We start from the raw sequence: 21,509 nt of genomic DNA, 5'->3' as shown, positions 1-21,509 counted from the left end.
CGACTTCCTTCCACATAAATGCATCTAAATGTTCCTTAAGGTCCTCCCAAGGTTTCCTAGACAACGGCCTTTACAGTCTTGCACGGACTGATGAACATGCAGGCTTTCTATGGTCGTGTGAAAAATGTGCCCACTAAGTTACAGATTGTGCTACTGACTGGTTACAAGCATTCATAAGGATTGGACACATTTCTGAAAGGTCTTTTAAGTCATTAAAAAAGTAAAGCCTCTGCCCTGGCTGGCATAGCTCAGTGGATTGAGCATGGGCCTGTGCAGCAAAGGGTCGCGGGTCCCAGTCAGGACACATGCCTGGATTGCAGGCCAGGTCCCCAGTAGGGGACACATGACAGGCAACCACACATTGATGTTTCTCTCCCACTCTTTCTCCTTCCCATACCCTCTCTCTAAAAATAAATAAAATAAAATATTTTTAAAAAGTAAAGCCTCTTAAAACGTCATTTAATCTAAGGTTAAAAGGGTTTTGGGGGTATCAAAATAGCTGAACCACAATGAGTAATTCAAAGATGAAATTCAAATGGGCCATCCAAGCGGAGGTCGGGTGGGTCTGCGACCACAGGGACTCTCAAGCTGATGGCGTTGGCTAGAGACACTGAAGATATAGAAGTTACTGAGAAGAGTAGCAACAGCTTGAATGTAGACAGACAGAATGGAAGATTCAGATGCAAATGAGCAGCAAGCTGAAATTACCAGCAAGTGCATAGCAGTGATCCTCGTGAGGGGGGATAGCAAGAAATCAGTGAACTGAGTAATGCCGCCCTCCCCAACCCACAATGACATTATGACGGGAAGGTTCCATACAGCCCACAGACTCAGATTCCCACTCTATTACCAGAGAGGATCACACACTGGGCAAGTTCCACAAAAATTTGACTTCAGATCAATACTTGCTGTGACTCACTGATGTGCTGGGCACTGAGTTATCTCCTAGACAGGATTCACAGAGCTTTCAAATAGAAAGTGGCCAGATAATGGCATTTGCTCTCATTTAATGAGTAACAGTAATCTCTCCTAGGAGGGTGCTTACACATCAACTACACCTAGTTGATGACTCGTCTCTTGCGCCAGGCCCATGTTAGGCTGTAATGATACAAAGATGAGTAAGATGCCACCCATATTTTTGGCTGCTTACAGTCTAGTATAGATAAGCACTGTATGTCTCTTCACCTTATAGAATATTCTTCCCTAAGAATATCAGTCCTTGGAGCCTGGTCAGAGGTCACAGAGGTCCTGGCTACTTGCCCCGGCCTCATCATCTCCCCAGCACACATGCGAAGAGCCTCCTGCTTAGCCAGACAGTGTAGAGTGGGGGGGAATGTGGGGCAGTCCACATCTCAGAGGTATGGAGGGCTCTTGTTAGCCTGTGACTGAAGAGGGGCACAGTAAGTCATCTGCTAAGGATTTATTTGCCATCTTCTCATCCATTTTATTCTTATGAAATAAGCTCTGATGGGTTTTGTTTGACTCTATGTTCATCTGGTTCCTCTTGAATATCAAGGTAAGGCCAGCCTCACAAGGCTGAATTCAGAAACATTATTTCTTTTTCCTAGGTCCGCAACTCTTCAATATCAAGTGAGTAATCTCTTATTGAAAGTTTGGTAAATATCAACTGTTAAACCACGTGATGAGGTGGCGGAGACGGCATGATGGCGCAGTGACACAAGCTAACACTCAGAGCACTCACTACGTGCCGAGCGCTGCTCCCAGGACTTTGTGTGTACAGTTCATGGACTCCTCACAAACATCTTGGAGAGTAGTTAATATTTTCACCTCATTTTACCGAAAAACACTGAAACCCAGAGAAATTGGGAGACTTTCCCAAAGTCATATCTCTGTTGAGTGGTGTGGGTGGCATTTGCATCTATGAACTGTATTCCTGACCTAGGGTTACACGTATCACATACTGGTCCTATTTCTTAAGTTAACTTAGTAATTTTCCTAGAAAGTTACCCATTTATTTAGATGCTCAAATATAAAATATTCTATGTAATATTCTCTTAAAGTTTTAAAAATCTCCATATTTGAAGTAATTTCTTCTTGCACTTAATATTATTTTTATCATTTTTATTTTTAAATCAGGCATTTGAACCTGCATGTTTTTCATTGTCTCATAGGTTTTGGATTATTATTAAAGTCAACTTTCTGATAGTTTTCTGTATTATTAATTTCTGATTTAACTTTAAAAACTCCTTCTTTATTTAAACTCATATTGTTCTTTTTCTTGATTGTTAGTTATTGCCATAGTTATTGCCAGTCTTTTGTATTGTCTAATAAATGCACTGAGGCTCATAAATATTCTGATAATTACTGCTTTAGCCAAATCCCGCAGCTTTGATTTGTAGCTACTCACTGTCATTCTTTTCTAAAAGTCCTATAATTTCAATTTTCATTTCTTTTTAATATAAGACTAATTCAGAAGTCTAATTTATAAATTCGACAAAGATTATTTTTGGCCTGTTCTTGTTATTTTTAATCAACAGATTGGATCAGAGGTTGTGGTTATTATTTATATTTTGACAATTCATTTTCCTTCTAGATGGTGATAAATATGCTCTACTTCTATGATAGTTTATGGTTTTCTGAAAGTGACATGTATTTTTTCTAGAAATGAAGCATAATCTCTAAATACATCTATTCACGGGGCCTGAGAGTTAGGCAGATCCCCAATGGGCTGACTTATTGACTCAATTTTAGAATGTATTAAAAGTTCCAAAAAGGATTGTGAATTCGTCAATATATTTGAGCATTTTAATAATTTATCTTTATTTCCCTCCCAGTGATGCTATGGTGCACAAAGACGTATAACTGTCAAACTTTCTTAGTGACTGTACAAAAAGAGGGTTTTTTTCATGTCGCATGCCTTGCATTTGAATTCTGTATTGTCAGAAATTTATATTATTGCAATTTTTTTCTATAAGGTGTTTCCCAGAATAGCCATCTTCTATCTTTATTTCCAAACTTTCTCTGTTAATTTTAGGTTGCTCTCCTATCATACAACAGAACTGGCTTTTGATTTGTAGCCTCGATTTTTGAGCTTCTCTCCAGGAATAGGAAAATTTATTCACTAACAATTACAAAATCTGTTAACATTTGACCAGTTCCTTCCATCTTATTTTCTTAAAATGTTTGGTAGAATTCACATAGAAATCACCTAGGTGTGAATTTCTTGTGTGTGTGCATGTGAAAATTTAAAAAAACGTTAATATATTTAATATTTACACACTTAAATTTTGTATTCTATTATGTGTCAGTTTTGATAGGTTGTCTTCTCGGTGAATTTTTCCATTTCATCTGAATTATAAATCTTCTTGACCTTGAGTAACTTTCAACACTCCGTATTTATCCTGCTAATGTTTGTAGAATCTGTAGTAGGTCCCCTTTTATTTCTTATATTATTAATTTGGGTGCTTTGTGGTGATGCCTTTTTCTTTTCTGATCAGTTTTGCTAATAGTTTGAAACAGGAGTGTCAAACTCATTTTCACTGGGGGCCACATCAGCCTCACAGTTGCCTTCAAAGGGCCGGATTTTAGGACTGTATAAATGTAACTACTCCTTAACTAGGGGCAAGGAGCTTGGCACTGTCACCAGGTAGAAACAAGGTGCTGGGCTGGATAAAACAAGGTGGAATCTGACCTGTGGGCCTCGTATTTGCCACCTGTGGTTTAGAAATATTTAAGCTTTTTCAAAAAATCAACTTTTGTCTTTACTATTTTCTGAATTGGTTGGTTTCTACTTTATTGATTTCTCCTCCTTCATTAGTATTACTTCTCTTCTACTTTCTTGATTTGCTCACCTTTTTCTGGCTTCCTAAATTGAAAACAGACTTTTGATTTTAACCACTTCATTTTCTAACATGAGCATTTGAAATCTACATATCCTCTCTAAATGACTGCTTTAAGTTACATCCCACATTATTTTGTTGTTACGGCTTGCTATGCAAAACACTTTCTAATTTCTCATTTGACTAGGTTATTCAAAACTATATAATTTAACCATGAAAAGATTAAAATAAATCTCAAAAAGACTTACTAATAAAGACTGAAAAGATAAAAATCTCTTCCAATTTGTTGAGATTCTTTTATGGCCTAGAATATGTGATGGGTTGTCTAAGGTTCCAAAATTATATGTGCGCTGTGGCTACTTCTGTTGATAATTATACTAGAGGAGCTAGCCAGGGAAATTAGGCAGGAGAATGAAATAAAGGCATGGGATTGGAAAGGGATAAGTAAAACTATCTCTATTTGCAGATGATATGATCTTGCATTTAGAACATGATGTCATAGCCTGAGCTTCAGACCCAGAGTGGCTTGAACTCTTGCTGATGGGCTCCACCTGAGCCTGTCTGGTGTTCCAGTCCGTGGTGCATCCTCTTGTTCAGAGAGATAGACCCCTGGTCTCAGGGAACAAGAACTACCATGCGGCAAAGTAGTGGTTGTTCAAAAGGTCTTAATCATAAGCATTTATCCTGCCTGTCCTATCAAAGCACGTTCAGGCCCATTAAGTGTACCATGAGGTTGATGTAACATAATTAATTTAAATCATCATTCTGGTTGCAAAGCTGTTTCTTTTTAACACACAAGCATACCTGATTTATGTACTTACTGAAAAGCAAACTAGACTCCTCCCTGTCATGAGGCAAGGAAAATCACATTTTTTTTTAGTGAGGAGTTTTGACTTTGGCACTTTAATCAAGCGCATTGTTACAGTAAATGGAAAAGGCTGATTCAGGACCTGGTCTTCTCTCCTTCTTGGTTTTTCACAGCCAGCTTATTGCTTAAAGATGGTCCTGACAGGGATGAGTAAGTACATTCGCTGAGAAAAAAGTATAAACATTCTATTAAGTATAAACTATTTCAATGGGAAAATGACAGTTTTTCTCTGGACTTCTGTGTTGTGTGCTGACTGCCATGACCCTTCTGCCTCTGTGTCCTCATGTGTCCTCCCCCAGGGAATGAAGTGGGTCCCTCACCATGCTCTGTGCACACCTGTTCCATGGCATTTAGCAAGGGCAAAGGGAACTGAGGGAAGAAAACGTTTAAGTGTAAGCATGAAATAATAGAACAAACTCTCTTTATCTCTCTCCCCTTTTAAGTGATAGGTGACAGAACTTCAAACGGGAAGTTCTTTAAAGGGGAGTATGTTAAAAAATAGAATAAAAAGTGTAAAGGAGAAAAGACATTCAAATATTCTTTGCCACTACAGGTGACAGTATCCTTTCTCTGATAATAGAACTTAGCAGCTGTGAGGTGTTTGGGCCACCTGAAGGTCCTGTGATGTGGGAAAGGGAAAAGGAATTATGAGTACACACACAGGTCTTTGATGTCCAGAACTGAGCCCTTGATCCCACACCCCTCTCCAACCTTTTCCTGCTATGGAACTCTCCCTCTCAGTAAATGGCAATCTCATTTTTTCCAGCTGTCCAGACCCACCCTTATTGTCCACCCCCCAAAAAAACTAAACTCCACAAAACTTAACTTTCTGTTCATGTTTATATCCCATCCAGTATCAAGACCTCTGTACATCACTCATCATAATATATCCAGAATTGGACCACTTTTTACCACCTGCTACTCTAGGGCAAGCCATCATCTTACCTGGTCTTCCTACTTCCACCCCACCCTCCTCCAGAGCAGCAAGAATGATACGTTTAAGTATAACCAGATAACGCCTTCTAGGAATCCTCCAGGACTTCCCATTGCACTCAGCATGGAATCCAAGTTCTTCCAGTGGCCTCTGTGGGACAACATGGCCTGTCCCTCACGCTGCTCCTCTGATCCCATCTTCCAACACTCTCTCCTGGCTCACTCTGCTTTCTGCCACCCCGACTCCTTGCTTGTCCCTGAACACAGCTGTGACTCCCATCACCAGGAATGTCCTTGTGCCAGATGGCCACACAATTTTCACTTCAAGTCATTCGGACTTCTGCTTCAATGCCACAAAATCACTGTCACCTCCCCATCCCACCCTCATGTGAAATACCACCTTCCATCACTCTGCAGTGTCTGATCTGTTTTTTCTTCTTAAAGCTTAGCACCCCTGAACTATCCTACATGCACTTGTTTACAACATTATTGTTGTGTCCTCTGACAGAATGTGTTATATGACAATGGGACTTTGGGGGGTTATTTTTGTTTTCCCAGCTTCTTTAACTATATTTGGTATATGGAGCTTAATAAATAGGTGTTGAATTATCACAGACATGATTAATTAAATACATATATAAATTTTGGTTTCTATTACAAATGCTCAGAGGGTAGCCCTAGATACCAAGTAAAGATATGCTGGCCTGTTTCATTGGGAAAAACACGTTCAGCTTCCTCTGACTGCTATTATTCTTCAAATAGTTACTGCACCAGTGATAGCTAGTTATAACAAAAATCAATTTTCATTTCTGGAAAGAAAACAAGAATTCCATTTTTATGATAATATTTTTAGATAAAAACTTGATTATATAGATTAAAAACTATATATTTCAGCCTCCTGTGCAGCTAGATTTGAGTATGTAACTAAGATCTTGGACTTTAGGGTTATAAACCACAGTGTCATGAGGTAGCTTCTGGGAGGTTTCCTCAACAGAGGGAGGTTGTGAATGCTTTTTCCCCTCTGTTTCTGGGTCTGTTCCTTTATCTCATTCCTCAGAAAGTGAATGCGACCATCTTAGAGAATGAAGATGAGGAGCAAAAAATATAGGGAGAGAAGAGTGGTGTGCTGGAGAAGGTAAGGAGTCAGGGACAGAGTGCCCCACCCTATACCTTTGGTCTTTGACTATGGAGAAGGAACTAATCTGCTAACTTCCATTCATGCTACTAATTGTGAGGCATTTCCTTACTCTCAGATGACCTGAACCCAAAGTTGTATGTTCATGTCAGTAAAAACTATAGCATACATGTATCTTGGACAGTGAGAATTATCTTCTTTCTTTTTCTCATTTGTTTTCCCTTCCTTCCTTCTTCCCTTCCATCCTTTCCCCTTTTGCTATTCCCTAAGATTCTCATCTACCACATCAAGGCACACAGGGAGTAACCTATATATTTTGATGGTAGCCAATGTTTGAGCCTGACAATCTGGTTGTCCACCAAAGCAAACTGCCTCCACAATAGTTATTCTCTATCATTTGTGTTTAGGACACCAAGTCTGCTTTCAATACGCATTTGTGATTCCATCATTAAACTTCTCCTATTTTTTCTCTTTTTGGAGATAAAAGAAAAATAAAAAGTAACTCTTCTAAAGTGAGTATTAAATAATTAATGAGTATTGAGTATTAAAATGAGTAATGGAATGAGTATTAAGGAATCTATGCAAAAATAAAAGTTCTATGCAGAAATACTTACGATTATAATTTGGCTATTAATTTTCCTTGAGTAAAATACTGTTACTCTTAATTTAACTTAAACTAATAAAACACATATTTAACTAAACTTCATTAGAAAAAACCATGCTTATTTTAACAAATGCTCATGCCTGTTATAACATTATTTATTTAGTTTGGCAGATAATATGGATGAAACTATTAAAAATGCAAAAATAATTTATGCTTGATCATGTTTGGTCTTTGAAGGTAGCTTACATTTCTGATGAAGTTATATTACAAGGCATACAGAAGTGAGAAAACAACTCCAAAAAAGAGGAGCCAACAAATAACTTCAGTGTATCTATTAAAAGTCTGAGACTAGAGCCTAATTTAAAAATCATGAGCCAAATAGGGATGATGTAAGACCCTTTTTCAAAAAAGCACTTTCCCATACTGGGCCTTTCAAGGTCACAAATTCCTCTATGACCAGTCGGTCATGCATTCATTCATCTGCTCACTCATTGAACCAATCCTCTCATTTTTAAAAGAAAACATGAAGCAGTTTACCAAAAAGAAACCAAACAAAATGAAACAAAACTATAATGCAACAAATGTTTAAAAAGTGAGTGTATGTCAGCAGAAGTGACAAGCACCATTATCCTATGAAAATGTTTCATGGGGCATGACAAAATTATTATTTCAAAGAGATGAGTTCATAATACAGGAAGAGAAAACGCACACAGAGTGTACTGAAAAGCAAAATGCTGATAGGCATTGATGCCAAATGGAACCAGAGGCTGAGATATGCCATGAGTGTAAGATTTAATGTGTACACAAGGTACTCCATACTTGCAGGCATATTATTACTAGGAAATTGGAATTGAAATTTTTAATAAAATCAAGAGCCACAAAGTGCTGTCTGCCAGATAATAGAAAATACCAAACGCTGTCTACCAGCCTGGTAATTTTTAAAGAAGCTGAATAGGGCTATAAGTAGGAACAGAGTGATCTTTGAAAACTGAGATACCTACAGCCTGTTTCCCAGTAAGCGGTTAATCAAATTCACATGACCTATTCAGTTCAGACCCTGACTTAAGGATCTAACAAAACTGATGAACCCCAGAGGTACCTGGCAGAGAAACTCTGAAACAATATCATAGTGATGCGTTGACAACTCAGAACACACGACATCACCAGGGACTAAAACCCTTGGTGTTAACGAGATCACAGTTAACATGACACATAACACAAGGAGGCTTACCACCATGAGGGAGTCAAGAGACAGACTAAATGGCGGAACTCATGCATTTATAGAGCATAAATGACAGAATGAAGCAAATTTTATTTTTATACATGTACAAAATCTAATAATGGAATAGAAAAAATGAAATCTATTGGCAAAATGTAGAATTATAAAAATTCAGATTTTAAAAGGAACCAAATAAACTTCTTCAATATAAAAAAGTAGTCACTAAAATTACAAATTCAATGTAGGTGAGGAATTCATCAGAATGAAGCATAAAGAAATAAATAAACATGAATTTTGAGGAAAAACCACAAGACCTGGAGCATAGACAGAACAGCGCTGTACACAACTAGTAAGAGTTCCAAGAGGACTGGAGTAAGGCTGGGAGGAGCAAAATGTAAGGCAAGGAGGGCAGATAATATAAAGAATGGAGCAGCCCTGGCTGGTGTAGCTCAGTGGATTGAGTGTAGGCCTGTGAACCAAAGGATCATGGTTCAATTCCCAGTCAGGGCACATGCCTCGGTTGCAGGCCAGTTCCCAGCAGGGGACGCATGAGAAGCAACCATACATTGATATTTCTCTCCCTCTCTCCTTCCCATCCCCTCTAAGGATAAATAAATTTAAAAAAAAGAATGGAGCAAAAGTATGAACCCTCAGATTGAAAAAAATCACACCTAGTCACTTAGGTAAATAAGAACAAATATATGTCTAGAAACAGTATAGTAAAAATCTAACAAAAATAAAAAAATGAAAAGAAAAGCACCTGGTGAAGACAGATAAGACAAATAACCTAACAAGAAATGTAAAATGATTGACAGCAGACATTTCATTAGCAACAATAAAAGCTTAAATGCAAAGTAATAATATCATCGTAATAGTAAGAGAAAATAAGAGCTAATTTAGGACTTTATACCCAGTTAAACTATTACTCGAGAACAATGTGAAATAAAGCAGATAGAGATATTTTAATACAAACAAAAAATAGATGTTGCTATTCATAGACCTGCAATAAAATGACTAATAAATAGTATATACCAGTAAGAAGGAAAATAAATAATTTTAAAAAAGCATCGATGAGCAAAAATTAGTAAAAATATAGGTAAATTTAAATAAATATTGACTATAATTACCATCTGGAATTAAAATGCTAAGAAATATTTATACAAGAGGTGATGATTAACTTTAGAATTTATTAAGTTAAAAATATCTGTTAAAATTATTCATGGCACTCATTTAAAAAATATGTGGAATATAGAAACGTAAGAGGTAAGGTAGGTCCATATACATCAATAAAAAATCAAAATACAAATAAAATAAAGCACATTAATACAGAGAAACACATTGGGTTGAATAAATAAAAATAGATGCTGTTTATACGGAAGCACACCCAAACAATAATGGCCCCAAGTGTACAGAACACACCTACAGTAAATACAACACTACACTAACATTCGTGAAATATGGGTTTTGCACATGCATGTGCATTATTTTATGCTCTGTACTTTTCTGTATGTTTTAAAGTATTCCATAGCAAGAATATTTTTAAAGAAAAAGAAACATGAGGATGTTAACATAAAAGACAAATTAAGAAAAAAGACATTATAATATAATGTAATATAATATAATATAATATAATATAATATAATATAATATAATAATATAATATAGAGTTGGCACAGGAAGTGCAGTTCTCAACCTCCGAAAGAACTGGAAGCTAAAGATGTCAGCCCAACATCAGGAGGAGGGTGGAGACCAATAGTCAGCCACGTGGGCAGTATGTGACTGGGCCTAGAGAAGCATTCTGGACTCCAAAGGGTGAGCTTTCCTGGTTGACACTCCTTGGTGGGTATTGTCACACAGTGGCTGGGAGAAGGCTGCCCCCTCCCTGCTCCCCAGGGGGAGAAGAGCTAGAAGCTCTGCATTTGGACCCTTCCCAGGCTCCCCTCTATGTGTCTCTTCCTTGGCTTATTTTAATGTATCCCTTTCCTTGTAATAAATCATTCAGTGAGTTTTTTTCACACACACAAAAATGCAGGTCTCAACTGTATTAGAGGCGCCCACAGGCCCTCCTCTGAGCTTTCTAACTGCCAGGACAAAGAGGAAGCACAACCAGTACAGATTTCACAATGTCCGCGCTCGAAAATCTAACTTGTTGCTCAAGAAAAACACAATAACTGGTGATGGCGCCTAAGGGAACGAACTGCCATAAATAAATAACACATTTATGGGTCCTCATAAATAACAACGGAACAGAAGAGAGACAAGAAACTAAAAGGAGAGACAGAGCGGACATCTCTTTGATGTTCTTCTAAAAGTATAATGCCATGAAATGTTTTTCTTGCTCCCTGGAAGTCAGTCTTCTTTTAACATCACTTTCCTTTCTCCCAACTCCTCCCAGCGAGAGATAAACTGTCTAAACTATGATTAAGGAAATATAAGAATACTCACCCAATAGGAAGACCTATAAAAATGAAGGAATTTATCTACTTAAGAGTAATACCAAAGATCCATGCCCCTTTATCATCCACAGAACTTTCTAATGCCCAGCCTAGAAGCCTGTGCATGCTGGGATGATGGTTGTTTCTCTGCTGCTCCACGCGGCACCTACAGCGAATGGGATTTGTTACCTTTCTTTGAAATGGATAAGTGGACCTCAGCAAGTTTCACTGAAGTTTCAAAGGAGCCCAACTGGCTCACGTTTCAATGCTAATTTAGGGGGAAATCTAGTGAGAACCCCTTCCCGAAAGGGGTCAGATAGCTTTGGATTATACATATATGAATAATACTTTGTTACAGTTCCAGAGAGCCTTTGAATTGGCTTAGTGCCCATAAGGATGTCGTTTGGAGTACAGGGGGAAGGACAGGCCATTTATTTCTAGTTTGCTCCGCACCTCACGAGGCAAAAATGTAGCCCAGCCTTAGAAATTCAAGTTTCCCACAAATACTGTGCCCCTGAAGTTAAGTGCAAACACTCTAAATTATGCAATATTAAAAATGGCTGCTTTGGCCTTTAGGGAATGGAAAATAAGAAGAAAGAAAATTTATCTTAAAATTTATTTCTGGATCTCCAATGATCAAAAGACAGCAGTTTTGTTTTCTTTTTCTGTTAGACGGCAGAGTGAGAAAAGCCTGTTCCTTTAAAGAAAGTCAGTTTTTCCTACCCTGCACTCACTAAGGTGAGAGAGAAAGGAATCATCGATTGATTAGACTTTCACCAACAAGTGGAACTAGGAGGAGTCCACACCAAGGTGTGGACATGTGAAATCCAGTTCACCCAGTTTCTCCTGTCTGTCCCAGGTCTGTCCTGGAGGAGAGACAAGTTGGACAGGGACCTGCCACAAACAATCAGAGATGGTGGCAGAGAATGGACTGCATGAGGAAGAACGTGAACTCAGAATGAATGGGTGGGCAAAGTGTGCCCAGTGTGGGTTTTGTCTTTTCAATATAGTGTTATTTGTATATGGGAAACAACACCTGGCCATTTTGCCCTTTTTGGTAAAGTTTACTAGGCTACGTTTCTTAGATGGGACATCAAAGTAACACAGAAATCAAAAGCAGAAAGTTATATTTATTCTTTAAAGACCCTGTAAGGTGAATCCACATGTCCACTGTGAAAATCCAGCACTTCTATAACTAACCACGGGGGCCATTTAACTTCACAGATCCTGAGTTCCATCACCTCCACCATGGCATGGGACATGACCCCTCCTCTAGAAATGTCCATCTTCTCACACCCTCAGGTATAACTGGGCCAGTGGGAAGGTGCCCCAGGTGAGACTCCCCAAGGAGAACACACACACTTACTTTGGTAACACGAGGATCTGCACGATAAAGATGCAGAAGAATATGAGACAAGCACAGGTCACGTAGTACTTGAAGGCCGGCAGGGCAGTGGCTCGGTACTACGGGGAGAAGGAGGACACCATGAAGGGCAGCTCAGAAAGAGAGGGGCTGGAGCAGTCACCTAGCAGCCTGATCCTACCCAGGTCATGTGGCACACTAGTAAATTGTAGACTGCGGCACAAGCGAGCTGAGGGTGATGGCCGTTCATCTCCGGCAATGAGTGTTTCTTCCCTCCAAAGGAGCTATACCTTCCAAAGACCACAACTTTTATAAATTGAACTGTTCAGAAACCCATTTAAAGGTAATTGAATCACTCCCGCAAACACAGGGAGCACCTGACCAGAAAGACAAGTGAGTGAATGATGGGACCAGTGAACCGTGCGGGGTGCCCTGGGTTCCCTTGTGGGTCCGTTGCCTGCAGTTATCTGGGGGAAGCAAGTTGTTTTTCATATAATATTTTACTTTTGAATATTACTAAGATGATGCGATTTCCTCATTCCATTTACTTGTTTTAGTCTTCATTATTTATCTTAATGCTGCTGAGAAGTAGTGACTAAGTTTACAAGATAGAGAAGACTCGCGAGCTTTGTCCAGGTTCGCATTCACTGTTTGCTTGTCTGAGCCTGGATCAGATTCTTCCCCCTTGTCCAGTGCAATCAGCAGTGGCCACACAGCTTCCCATCCCCTCCAGGACTGTAAACTAACCAGTATACCTGCCCACCTGGGACTGCCCCCACCTGGGGGATGCAGGAAAAAAGACAGCCACTGTTGCAGCTGAGACTACACTGCTTCTCAAAAGAGAGTTTTATAATGAAATGAAAGTAAATGAAGTTTCAGTGGCAATGCTATTACAACCTCCTGACAATACTGGCAGGCTGCGTTAGCTACATCTGCACAGACAGTTCCCCAAGTTATGGGAACTTATAGTATGTATTGCTGGGTTTCAGCCACTGGGGTTTCAGTGTGGGATGTCAGCTATCTGGGTGGTGAATTGATGTTTCTCTCCCGTGGTGCCTTGCTGCCTTGTATCCCTCCTGCAGGGCTGAAGCACAGGTGATAGATGAAGAAGAAATGGGCTTAAATCTCAATGTGCTCTAAAACTCTCCTCAGAGTTGGCCTCTGCAAATGTGTACACATAGACAATGTCAGCAAAGGCAGTGTTTTTAAATGACAATTGCCTTCAATTTACTAACATATTTTTCTGGTGAATTTTGTGACTTCACAGTCAGGATAATTTCCATGTTGGTGAAGCAGCTATATTAGCAGAATTGCAGAAATGTGATTACATTCTACGCATTCAATTACACCCTTATCTTCTACCTTCTGGGCTTTGTGCAGAGCTCTGACTTGTAGTGCTAATAAAAGAAATGGACTTCTATCGGGAAGGGCATACTTCACTACTTATACAGTAAGTATGTGTTAAAGTTATTCAAGGATAAAATGGTCAAAATAATAGTAGTAAATTATATGATCATGTTCCTTTCATTAAGCTCCCAACCTCAGAATGTTCCAGATATTATTTACCACCAGGAGTATGTATTGAAAATGATGACTAGCCAGGGACAGAAGCTGGGCTGCAAGAACTATGGCAAAACAATATATGTTTGGAAGAGTAACAGAGACCGTAAATAGAATTTAGATATAGTTAGGGGCATTTTTAATGTCACAAGTAAAAAATACGAGTATAATTTCATGAAGGAATTTGAAAAACTAAAATTTTAGAAAAAAATGACTGATTTTAAGCGAAAACATAGCTTACCTCTTTTTCTAGAATTTTATTGTAGAAAAGCAATGAGATTCTCTGAATGTCTTCAGACTTGAGCCATTGCCTAGAAATAAAAAAGGGCAGACATCATAAAACCAAACCTTCCACCAAACATCTGGAACTGCTTTTTAAAAATGACTTGCATTCTTCCTTCTTTATTGTAAATCATCCAAAACTGAATATTTAAAAAATGTGGAATGCCAAATCACTGGATATGGAATCTGCAAATATAACACTCCTATTCACATACTGCTCTCCTCAGAGAGTATGATATTACAACCAACTGTCATACCAAATTGAAACTCAACTTACTCCAATTAAATAACCAGGAAGTCAAGTATATCAGTAAATGTGTTCCCTAATGTTTTACTGAAGTCATATGGCAGTGTCATGTTCTGAAGGATCTGGTTCATAGAAGCACAATTTTCTGATCTTGTAGCAAGTAACACATCGCAGAACGTCCAACCCATTTTGTGCCCCTTCAACTTCTGGGCGAGGAGACTTCGCTTCTTTTACATTTACTAAAAAAATATGATGTTATTATTTTAAGGTCTGAGCAAGTGGTTCCAATCACTAACACAGTGTATTAATAATACACATACACAAATAAGTACATACATATATCTCAAATGTTAAAAATGAATAAAAAATACGTGATTGAGAAAAGTCTGTTTTAAGATCTGCTTGGAGAAAGTCACTGAAATAGAGAACGAGCTTAAGGGCAACACTGTTCACTGGAACACTGTATATAATCTGAAGCTAAACAGCAGCAGTAGATATAAGACCAAGCAAGCCGGGGGCGTGGTGCCTGATACAGTCAGGCACTTGGCAATAAAATTAACAGCATTTTCTGAAATAAAGCTAAGTAAGCAAAAAATTGAGATCTGTGCATCAAGAAAAATGTCTAGAAATAAATACCAATAGTGACCAACTGGTTTGAATGAATCGTTAACTGATGCATTTACATTTCTACTTTTCTTAAATATTTTTATAATTTAAAAATATAATAACCTGAATTACAATGCATACGCATGAATATCTATATTTTGACAAGTGTATATAACCTAATGTCTATATCTATATATAGGGAGAGAGAACATATGTATGTTAAGACATTAGAGATAAAGTGATATTTTATGTAAAATTCCAAGAAAATGTTATATTTGTTGAAACAAAAATCAATTCACATGAATTTATTATATAGGACTTTCCAATACATCAATCATCTTTCTCTGTAGATTCAGACTCTTTAAGCTATAGTCAGGAAATAAAGGGTGAAGGCCTTGGAGGACCCATGAGAAAAGGCCAAATGAATGCCTACACTTTACCCAGTAATCAGCCACTTAGTGATTTCGGACTAGGGACTCTAAATGTACATGCTATTTCACTTTAGGACTAATGACAAGTTAGCCCAGGAGACTCGCACATCTGAGGAGGGACATCTCCAGGTCTACCAGGACAGCCCTATGCCCAGAATACCTGGAGAGCTGGGAAGGCTCTCACGGCATCCTGTCCACAAGGAGATGACTGTCCCACAAGACTCGACTACACAGAGTGCATGTTTAATGAAGGCACAGATGTCAGAGGAGTGTGTTCTAGAAGAACTATCATTAAAAGTGAGAGCTGTAGCAATACTTTTGGTTTCCAGGGTATGATCTTTAGGTTTGGGGAAATAAGCACCTTTGTTGTTTCTTATTATTGCACTGGCTACAGAAATATGTAATTGTTCTGTTTGATAAGACTAGTAGGAGGAATCAAAGGTTGATTAATGTACAAAAAAGGACATGAAATAAGATAAAAGGTAAATTATAACTGTACTTATTTTCAGAACTGTATATTTATCAAACTATGACTCATGTATACTGGTAACTTATTAAAAGGAATTTTTTTCTTTATTGAAAAAGAATCCAATTTAAAAATGTTCCTGGGAATAAGACTGGATAAGACTGAAATTTATAGAGTAGACATAAAACTAGCTCCTCCCTAAGTTGCAGGGACCCTCATTTCCAGTTCATGTCTCAGGTATCTTTCTGTGTGCTTCCTGCAGGTAGACAGGAAGTGATCGAGACCAGGCTTCTCTTTCCTTGTGTCCCTAGCACCTAACATTGAGTTTTTAAAGCCACAAACACAGGGTTGAAGTTTGGGGAAATGACTTAATTTCAACCACATGTTGTCTTTAGAGCCCACAAGGGGCTTTAGGCAGGTGTTAATTTAATGCACCAGAATATCTGAGTCGAAAGTGCAGCCCAACCAACATACTTTATTGTGTGCGTCCACAATTGCACACACAGACACACACCACACAGACACATACATGCACTCAGGTAATACTTTCATAAGCCCTGTATATAGTCTAGAATACATACTTAAAATGAACAACCTAGAAGGAGCACACATTTTGCAAAGATGTGCAACTTAATTTTGAAGGTAGAGTTCTAAGTAAAAATCATGTACATTTTTCAAGAGTTAACTTTCAGGTTAAAAATTAAATAGTCAGGTTTCCATAGGGTGGAAACTTTTCCAGGGAGGCTTTTTATCTGGACCTACGGATGTTTACACTATTTAATTCAATAAAAATGTATTGAATGAACAAGTACTCAATGTGGTTTCAAAGGCTGATGAATGTAATCATTCTGTCCAGACCATGAATGCCACCACTTTCTTAAATTTTTTCTCTGCATTTCAGGGATCACTGAAAGTTATAACAGAAATTCATAGACTGAATAGACATTCATAAAATGCACAGAGTGAATAGTATATTTCCCCTCCCACCAGAAGCTGGTCTTCCCATTGTCTAATGAATTTGAATTCTAATGCAGAAGACTCTTCCTGCAATTTAGAACACAGATATCTCCACGTTCTCTGGTTTTGCACAGGAAATAAATGCATTCTGAATGGATAATGTTACAAGATACAACTTAAAGGTTTTCCCATATGGAATTCCTACTGATCTTTCACATTACCTCCTGATTACACTTAGCTATGATTTTTCTTTCCATGTTTACATCTCATGCTGTTTGTTAGCAATTTTCTTGAAGAGTATTTATTAGGCAGCAAATAACAATCTTTTCAAGTAATAGAGTTTGAAATAAGAAATGAATGATAATTTATGTTTAAAAAGTACCCACTTTTGTGCATTAATTCCATCAATTGCTTGAATCATCCTTTCATTCAGTTCTTCTTCAAATCTTTTCTTTTGTGACTTGGTTCTACATTTAAAAAAAAGAAATGCAGTGGATAAGAGTTTTATTATTAAAATAAATATTAAGCCTATTTTTCTATGATGTCCAAACCTCTGTTTAATTTCTCTAATCAAGTTTAAAAAAAGAAAAGAAAGAAAGGAGCCTATAAACAACCTTTTCTTTATGAAGAGCAGCCACTCTGTGGATCAAGAGAATTGACTAGATCTTTGGTGCAGTAAGACATGGCCTTACCATTCACTTAGAGTGACATTTTTTTTAGGGAATCAAAAGCAACACTGAAGGATAGGTACTTGCTGTTTGAGATAAAAGAATTTTTGCCCTGAGAGACACATTAGCCCTTGACTGTTTGCCTTTAGAAACTCAATTTTATGACAGAACACTGTGGCTTTGGAAATCCCTCTACAAAAATTTAGTTTGGTTGACAAAAATAGTTATTCTTGGTTCATGTTTTCATTGGTCTGCTTTCAAGAATTTGAAGAACTACAGTTTTTTGTAGGCCTATCAAAGCTTAATTGTATGTATTTGAATGTTCTTCTGTGTTTGAAAGCACTATTCATGGAAAACCCCACTTTTATTTGCAGACCACTCACTTGGCTTTAGAAGTAAATAATCTGCAGGTATAATATATTTTGTGAATAAATTATAACAAAAACATAATAGGTTCCTCAAGGTTAACTTTGACAACTAGCCTGAGAATGGAAAGGAGAAAACTGAAATAATAACTGTTTTTAAAAGTTAAATGCCTGCAAAGAGTGAGAACACAAGCTGGCCCTCACTAAACTGGCCTCAGCCAGCCTGTGCCTGAGTCTAGGTGTGGGCAGGTCACCTGGTCCCGTGTGCAGGGAGCATGTGGCTTCTCTGTGCTCTGGATATTTAAATTACCACTGGAATAGACCTATTTTATTTCTGGGATAAAAACCATACTTTTCTGAGTCCAAAACTGCCTCTACATATAGACAGGAAGATCATTACATATGCAACACCAAAGTTATCTGTAATTAATCTCATGGAATCATCATTAATGAGATGATGTACACTGCAATTTCATCAGCTTCTGTGTATGTGTGATTTCAAATCCTGTCTTCTTTATATAGGCCAAGGGCAACCTTGGTTCAAAAACAGAATGATATTAACTGATTTGGATACAGATACTGAGACAACTGAAAGAAGAGGTGTTAACATGCCAAATTCCAAGCTGTTTGAAGAAGGCAAATTATTATTTCTTATCCTTTTTCTTAAGCCAGGAACTTCAGCAATCATCTAGTCTGGCTCACCCTCATTCACAGGTGAGAAACTACGTTCATTTTACCCTATTTAGGCCCTGGCTGGTGTGGTGCAGTGGGTTGGGTGCTAGCCTAAAAACTGAAAGGTTGCCAGTTCAATTCCCAATCTAGGCACATGCCTGGGTTGTGAGCCAGGCCTCCAGTAGGGGAAGCGTGAGAAGCACCCACACTCTGACACTTCTCTCCCTCTCTTCCCCTGTTTAAAAATAAATAAATAAAATCTTAAAAAAATGAATACATTCCTTAAAAAAAGACACTATTTTTTAATCAGCCTAGCCTGTACATGAGTTTATTGACTTCAATTTGGTGGCTTTCTTTATCTCAAAGTCTCTCCAAGTCTAAAAAGCAAGAGTTGTTAGGTACCTTGAGCTCACAGAGAAAATGAAACCCTTTGATGTTATGTCCAGGGCTAACAATGGCATTGTCTTTGTGAATTTGTTCTGAGACTGGCTTGGACAGTGCTTACACAGTGGTCAACGCAGTAAACATGGCACAAGAAATAGCCAATAAATGCATGTGGTGTTGCCCCTTGGTTGTCACTAATTATCTAGACAACCATTACTAAACTACAGATAATTTTCTTCTCTTTGTAATTTTGTGACTTCTATTATGGAAATGACAGTTACCCTTGGGTCTGATAACCTACCCACCAAGAGTTCTTAACTTGCCAACCAGGGCTTTGTTCCTCAGACTTCCAGGGTTTCTGACCTTCTCGTTCTTGTTTCTGCCCCTGGGCCTCCCCACTTGCCCCCCCACTATGCACTGCCTCTAACCCCTCTTTCTTTCTAATTTTTCTCCATTGTTTTTCCTGAGCTCCCATCCTAGCCTGTACCACCCCTACACCTGGGCTTTTATATCTGAAGAGACAAGGAAGAGGTTGTGTGTTAGCTCAGACGATGCTTCAACAGCACATGACACTGACGCATGGCCAGGCTGGAGGTTCAGAGAGGTTTTATGATGTAGGCCATGTGACAAAGCCAGGATGTGCAAGGGAAGCCCAGGTGAGGCTGATAGTCAAGCTCTCTCCATGAGGCCTTGGGGCCACCAGAGATCCTGACCACAGAGGAAAGTGGAATAGGTATGGAGGAGGCTCTGAAGGAGAACAATTAGGAAAGCAGGCTCTGGCACCGCAGCGTCAGGGCACAAACCCTGGCCTCGCCTCTGCCAGCTGTGTTCCTCTGGGCATTCTCCTAACCCCTTGCACCTTAGTTTTTTTCCTTCTAAAAGGATAACGGCCATTGTGTCTACTCCGGTAGAACACTAAAGATGTATCTGTACTACCATGTGCTTAGTACAGATACAAATGAATGATAGCTACAATCACTGTCTTCCAAACAGCACTCATCCCAGGATATACTGCCCACATTACACTGGTGCTCCCCCAGGCATTTCCAAGCTGTCATTTCGGAAAACAGACTGTTGGAGCACAATTTCAGGGAGGGGCAAATAGACAATAGAAGCCATATCAGGAATAAAGTGAAAGAATGTTCAGAAAGTTTCTGTTCATAGATGCTCACAGATATGCTCCTGTCTAATTGGCTGGAAGAGTCACTCCTTCTCAAGTTATGTTATGGGTTCCACAATATTCCTAAAATTGGCTGGAGTTTTCTTTAATATGGCACTTGTCATTTCAAACGTAATGCCTCAAAAGCTCAAGAACCCAATTATCCCTATAAAGGCAGTCTAGGAATGTTACATCTCAATGTCAAAATTTCAAATTGCACACAAAATACAAATTAAGAGCTCGTTACAACAAAGTCACCAAGAGGAACTGATGTGCATTCCTTGCCATGTTTTACAGGTAACAATCTACCTAATTGTGTTTACTTTGAACTTGGATACCATGTGTTTTCTACAAGAACAAACTCACCTTTCTGCGGGGGAAAGAAAGGCCAGCTTGAGTTTGGGGCCTTCCATTAATCATCCTAATTACTTTGATAAGAAATACTTAATGCCCAAACCAACACTAAAGGACACCTCTGACCTCCACAGCTAGAGCAACATGGAAGGAAGGAAAAGCCCTCAGTGCCCGTGACCCCTCCGTGGAGCGCCACGGGGGCCTGGAGACCTTTGTGGGGAGTTGGCTTTCTTTCTAGAGAGGTTGGGCAGCCCCTTTTCTACTATGCAAAGCCTGGACTCATCTTGCTTTTACGTCTAAGATTAAACAGAAAAAAACAGGTCATTTTAAGAAACCTACTCATTTTAAGAAAATTCAGTTTTTTACTGCATATGAGTATTGAGAAGGGTCATTTTAAGAAAATGATGTCAACTTCTACAGTGATTACCAGGGGGTGTTTTCTTTTTCCCTGTCTTAATTCTAATAACACGACACTAATAATCCTATTTTTAGAAGCTTGAGAGCAATTTAATAGGGCTTTTCACAAGTAGCTGCTCTTTTAGAAGAAATAGCCTTCAAAATTACTATAATTGATGATAATTACTTTCAGAAATAAATAAAAAATAAGCCTTTAAAAACTACAAAGTGGAACATATACCGTACCTCAAAGTGCGATTTTGAAAATTATGCTGACCCATTGGTACATCCTATTAAAAAAGAAAAGCTATTAGTTGCCAAAAACATACTTTAAAAATATCATTGCAATGATAACTATGTAAAACACATTTCTACTTTTATCATGTACAGTAGTAGTTAGTAACATATAATTTCCTACGTGGAGAAAAAGAGCTTAAGTATAAATGTAAAAAAGAAGATTAAAACTCAGTGTATATTTAGAATGCTGGTGTCGTCTATAAGCTCTGGATGTTGGGAGTACCAGATTGGTTGTCTGAATTTTTTAAATTTACGTTCTCCTGCTATTCAAAGATGTGGCTTCCAACAATGGCCTACAGAAAATTGTT

The 21,509-nt window shown here is 38.4% G+C and overlaps 1 protein-coding gene across 2 annotated transcripts in view; it reads right to left on the bottom strand.

Moving 5' to 3' along the window:
• Positions 1–21,509, bottom strand: part of ADCY2 (adenylate cyclase 2) — a 353,912-nt gene that overhangs the window by 69,125 nt on the left and 263,278 nt on the right. For both annotated transcript variants that reach the window (XM_037062983.1, XM_037062984.1), the window contains exons 11-14: positions 21,151–21,194; positions 17,293–17,373; positions 14,159–14,228; positions 12,361–12,458 (exon numbers count right to left, since the gene is read on the bottom strand). In XM_037062983.1, coding sequence (XP_036918878.1) covers positions 12,361–12,458; positions 14,159–14,228; positions 17,293–17,373; positions 21,151–21,194 — 293 coding nt within the window. The remainder of the gene's footprint in view (positions 1–12,360; positions 12,459–14,158; positions 14,229–17,292; positions 17,374–21,150; positions 21,195–21,509) is intronic.

The sequence above is a fragment of the Sturnira hondurensis genome, unplaced genomic scaffold, assembly GCF_014824575.4.
Source record: "Sturnira hondurensis isolate 20B ecotype Veracruz unplaced genomic scaffold, ASM1482457v3 Scaffold0014384, whole genome shotgun sequence".
Lineage (NCBI taxonomy): Eukaryota > Metazoa > Chordata > Mammalia > Chiroptera > Phyllostomidae > Sturnira > Sturnira hondurensis.
Note: the sequence above shows the minus strand (reverse complement) of the source record. Positions and strands in the feature narration are given on the sequence as shown.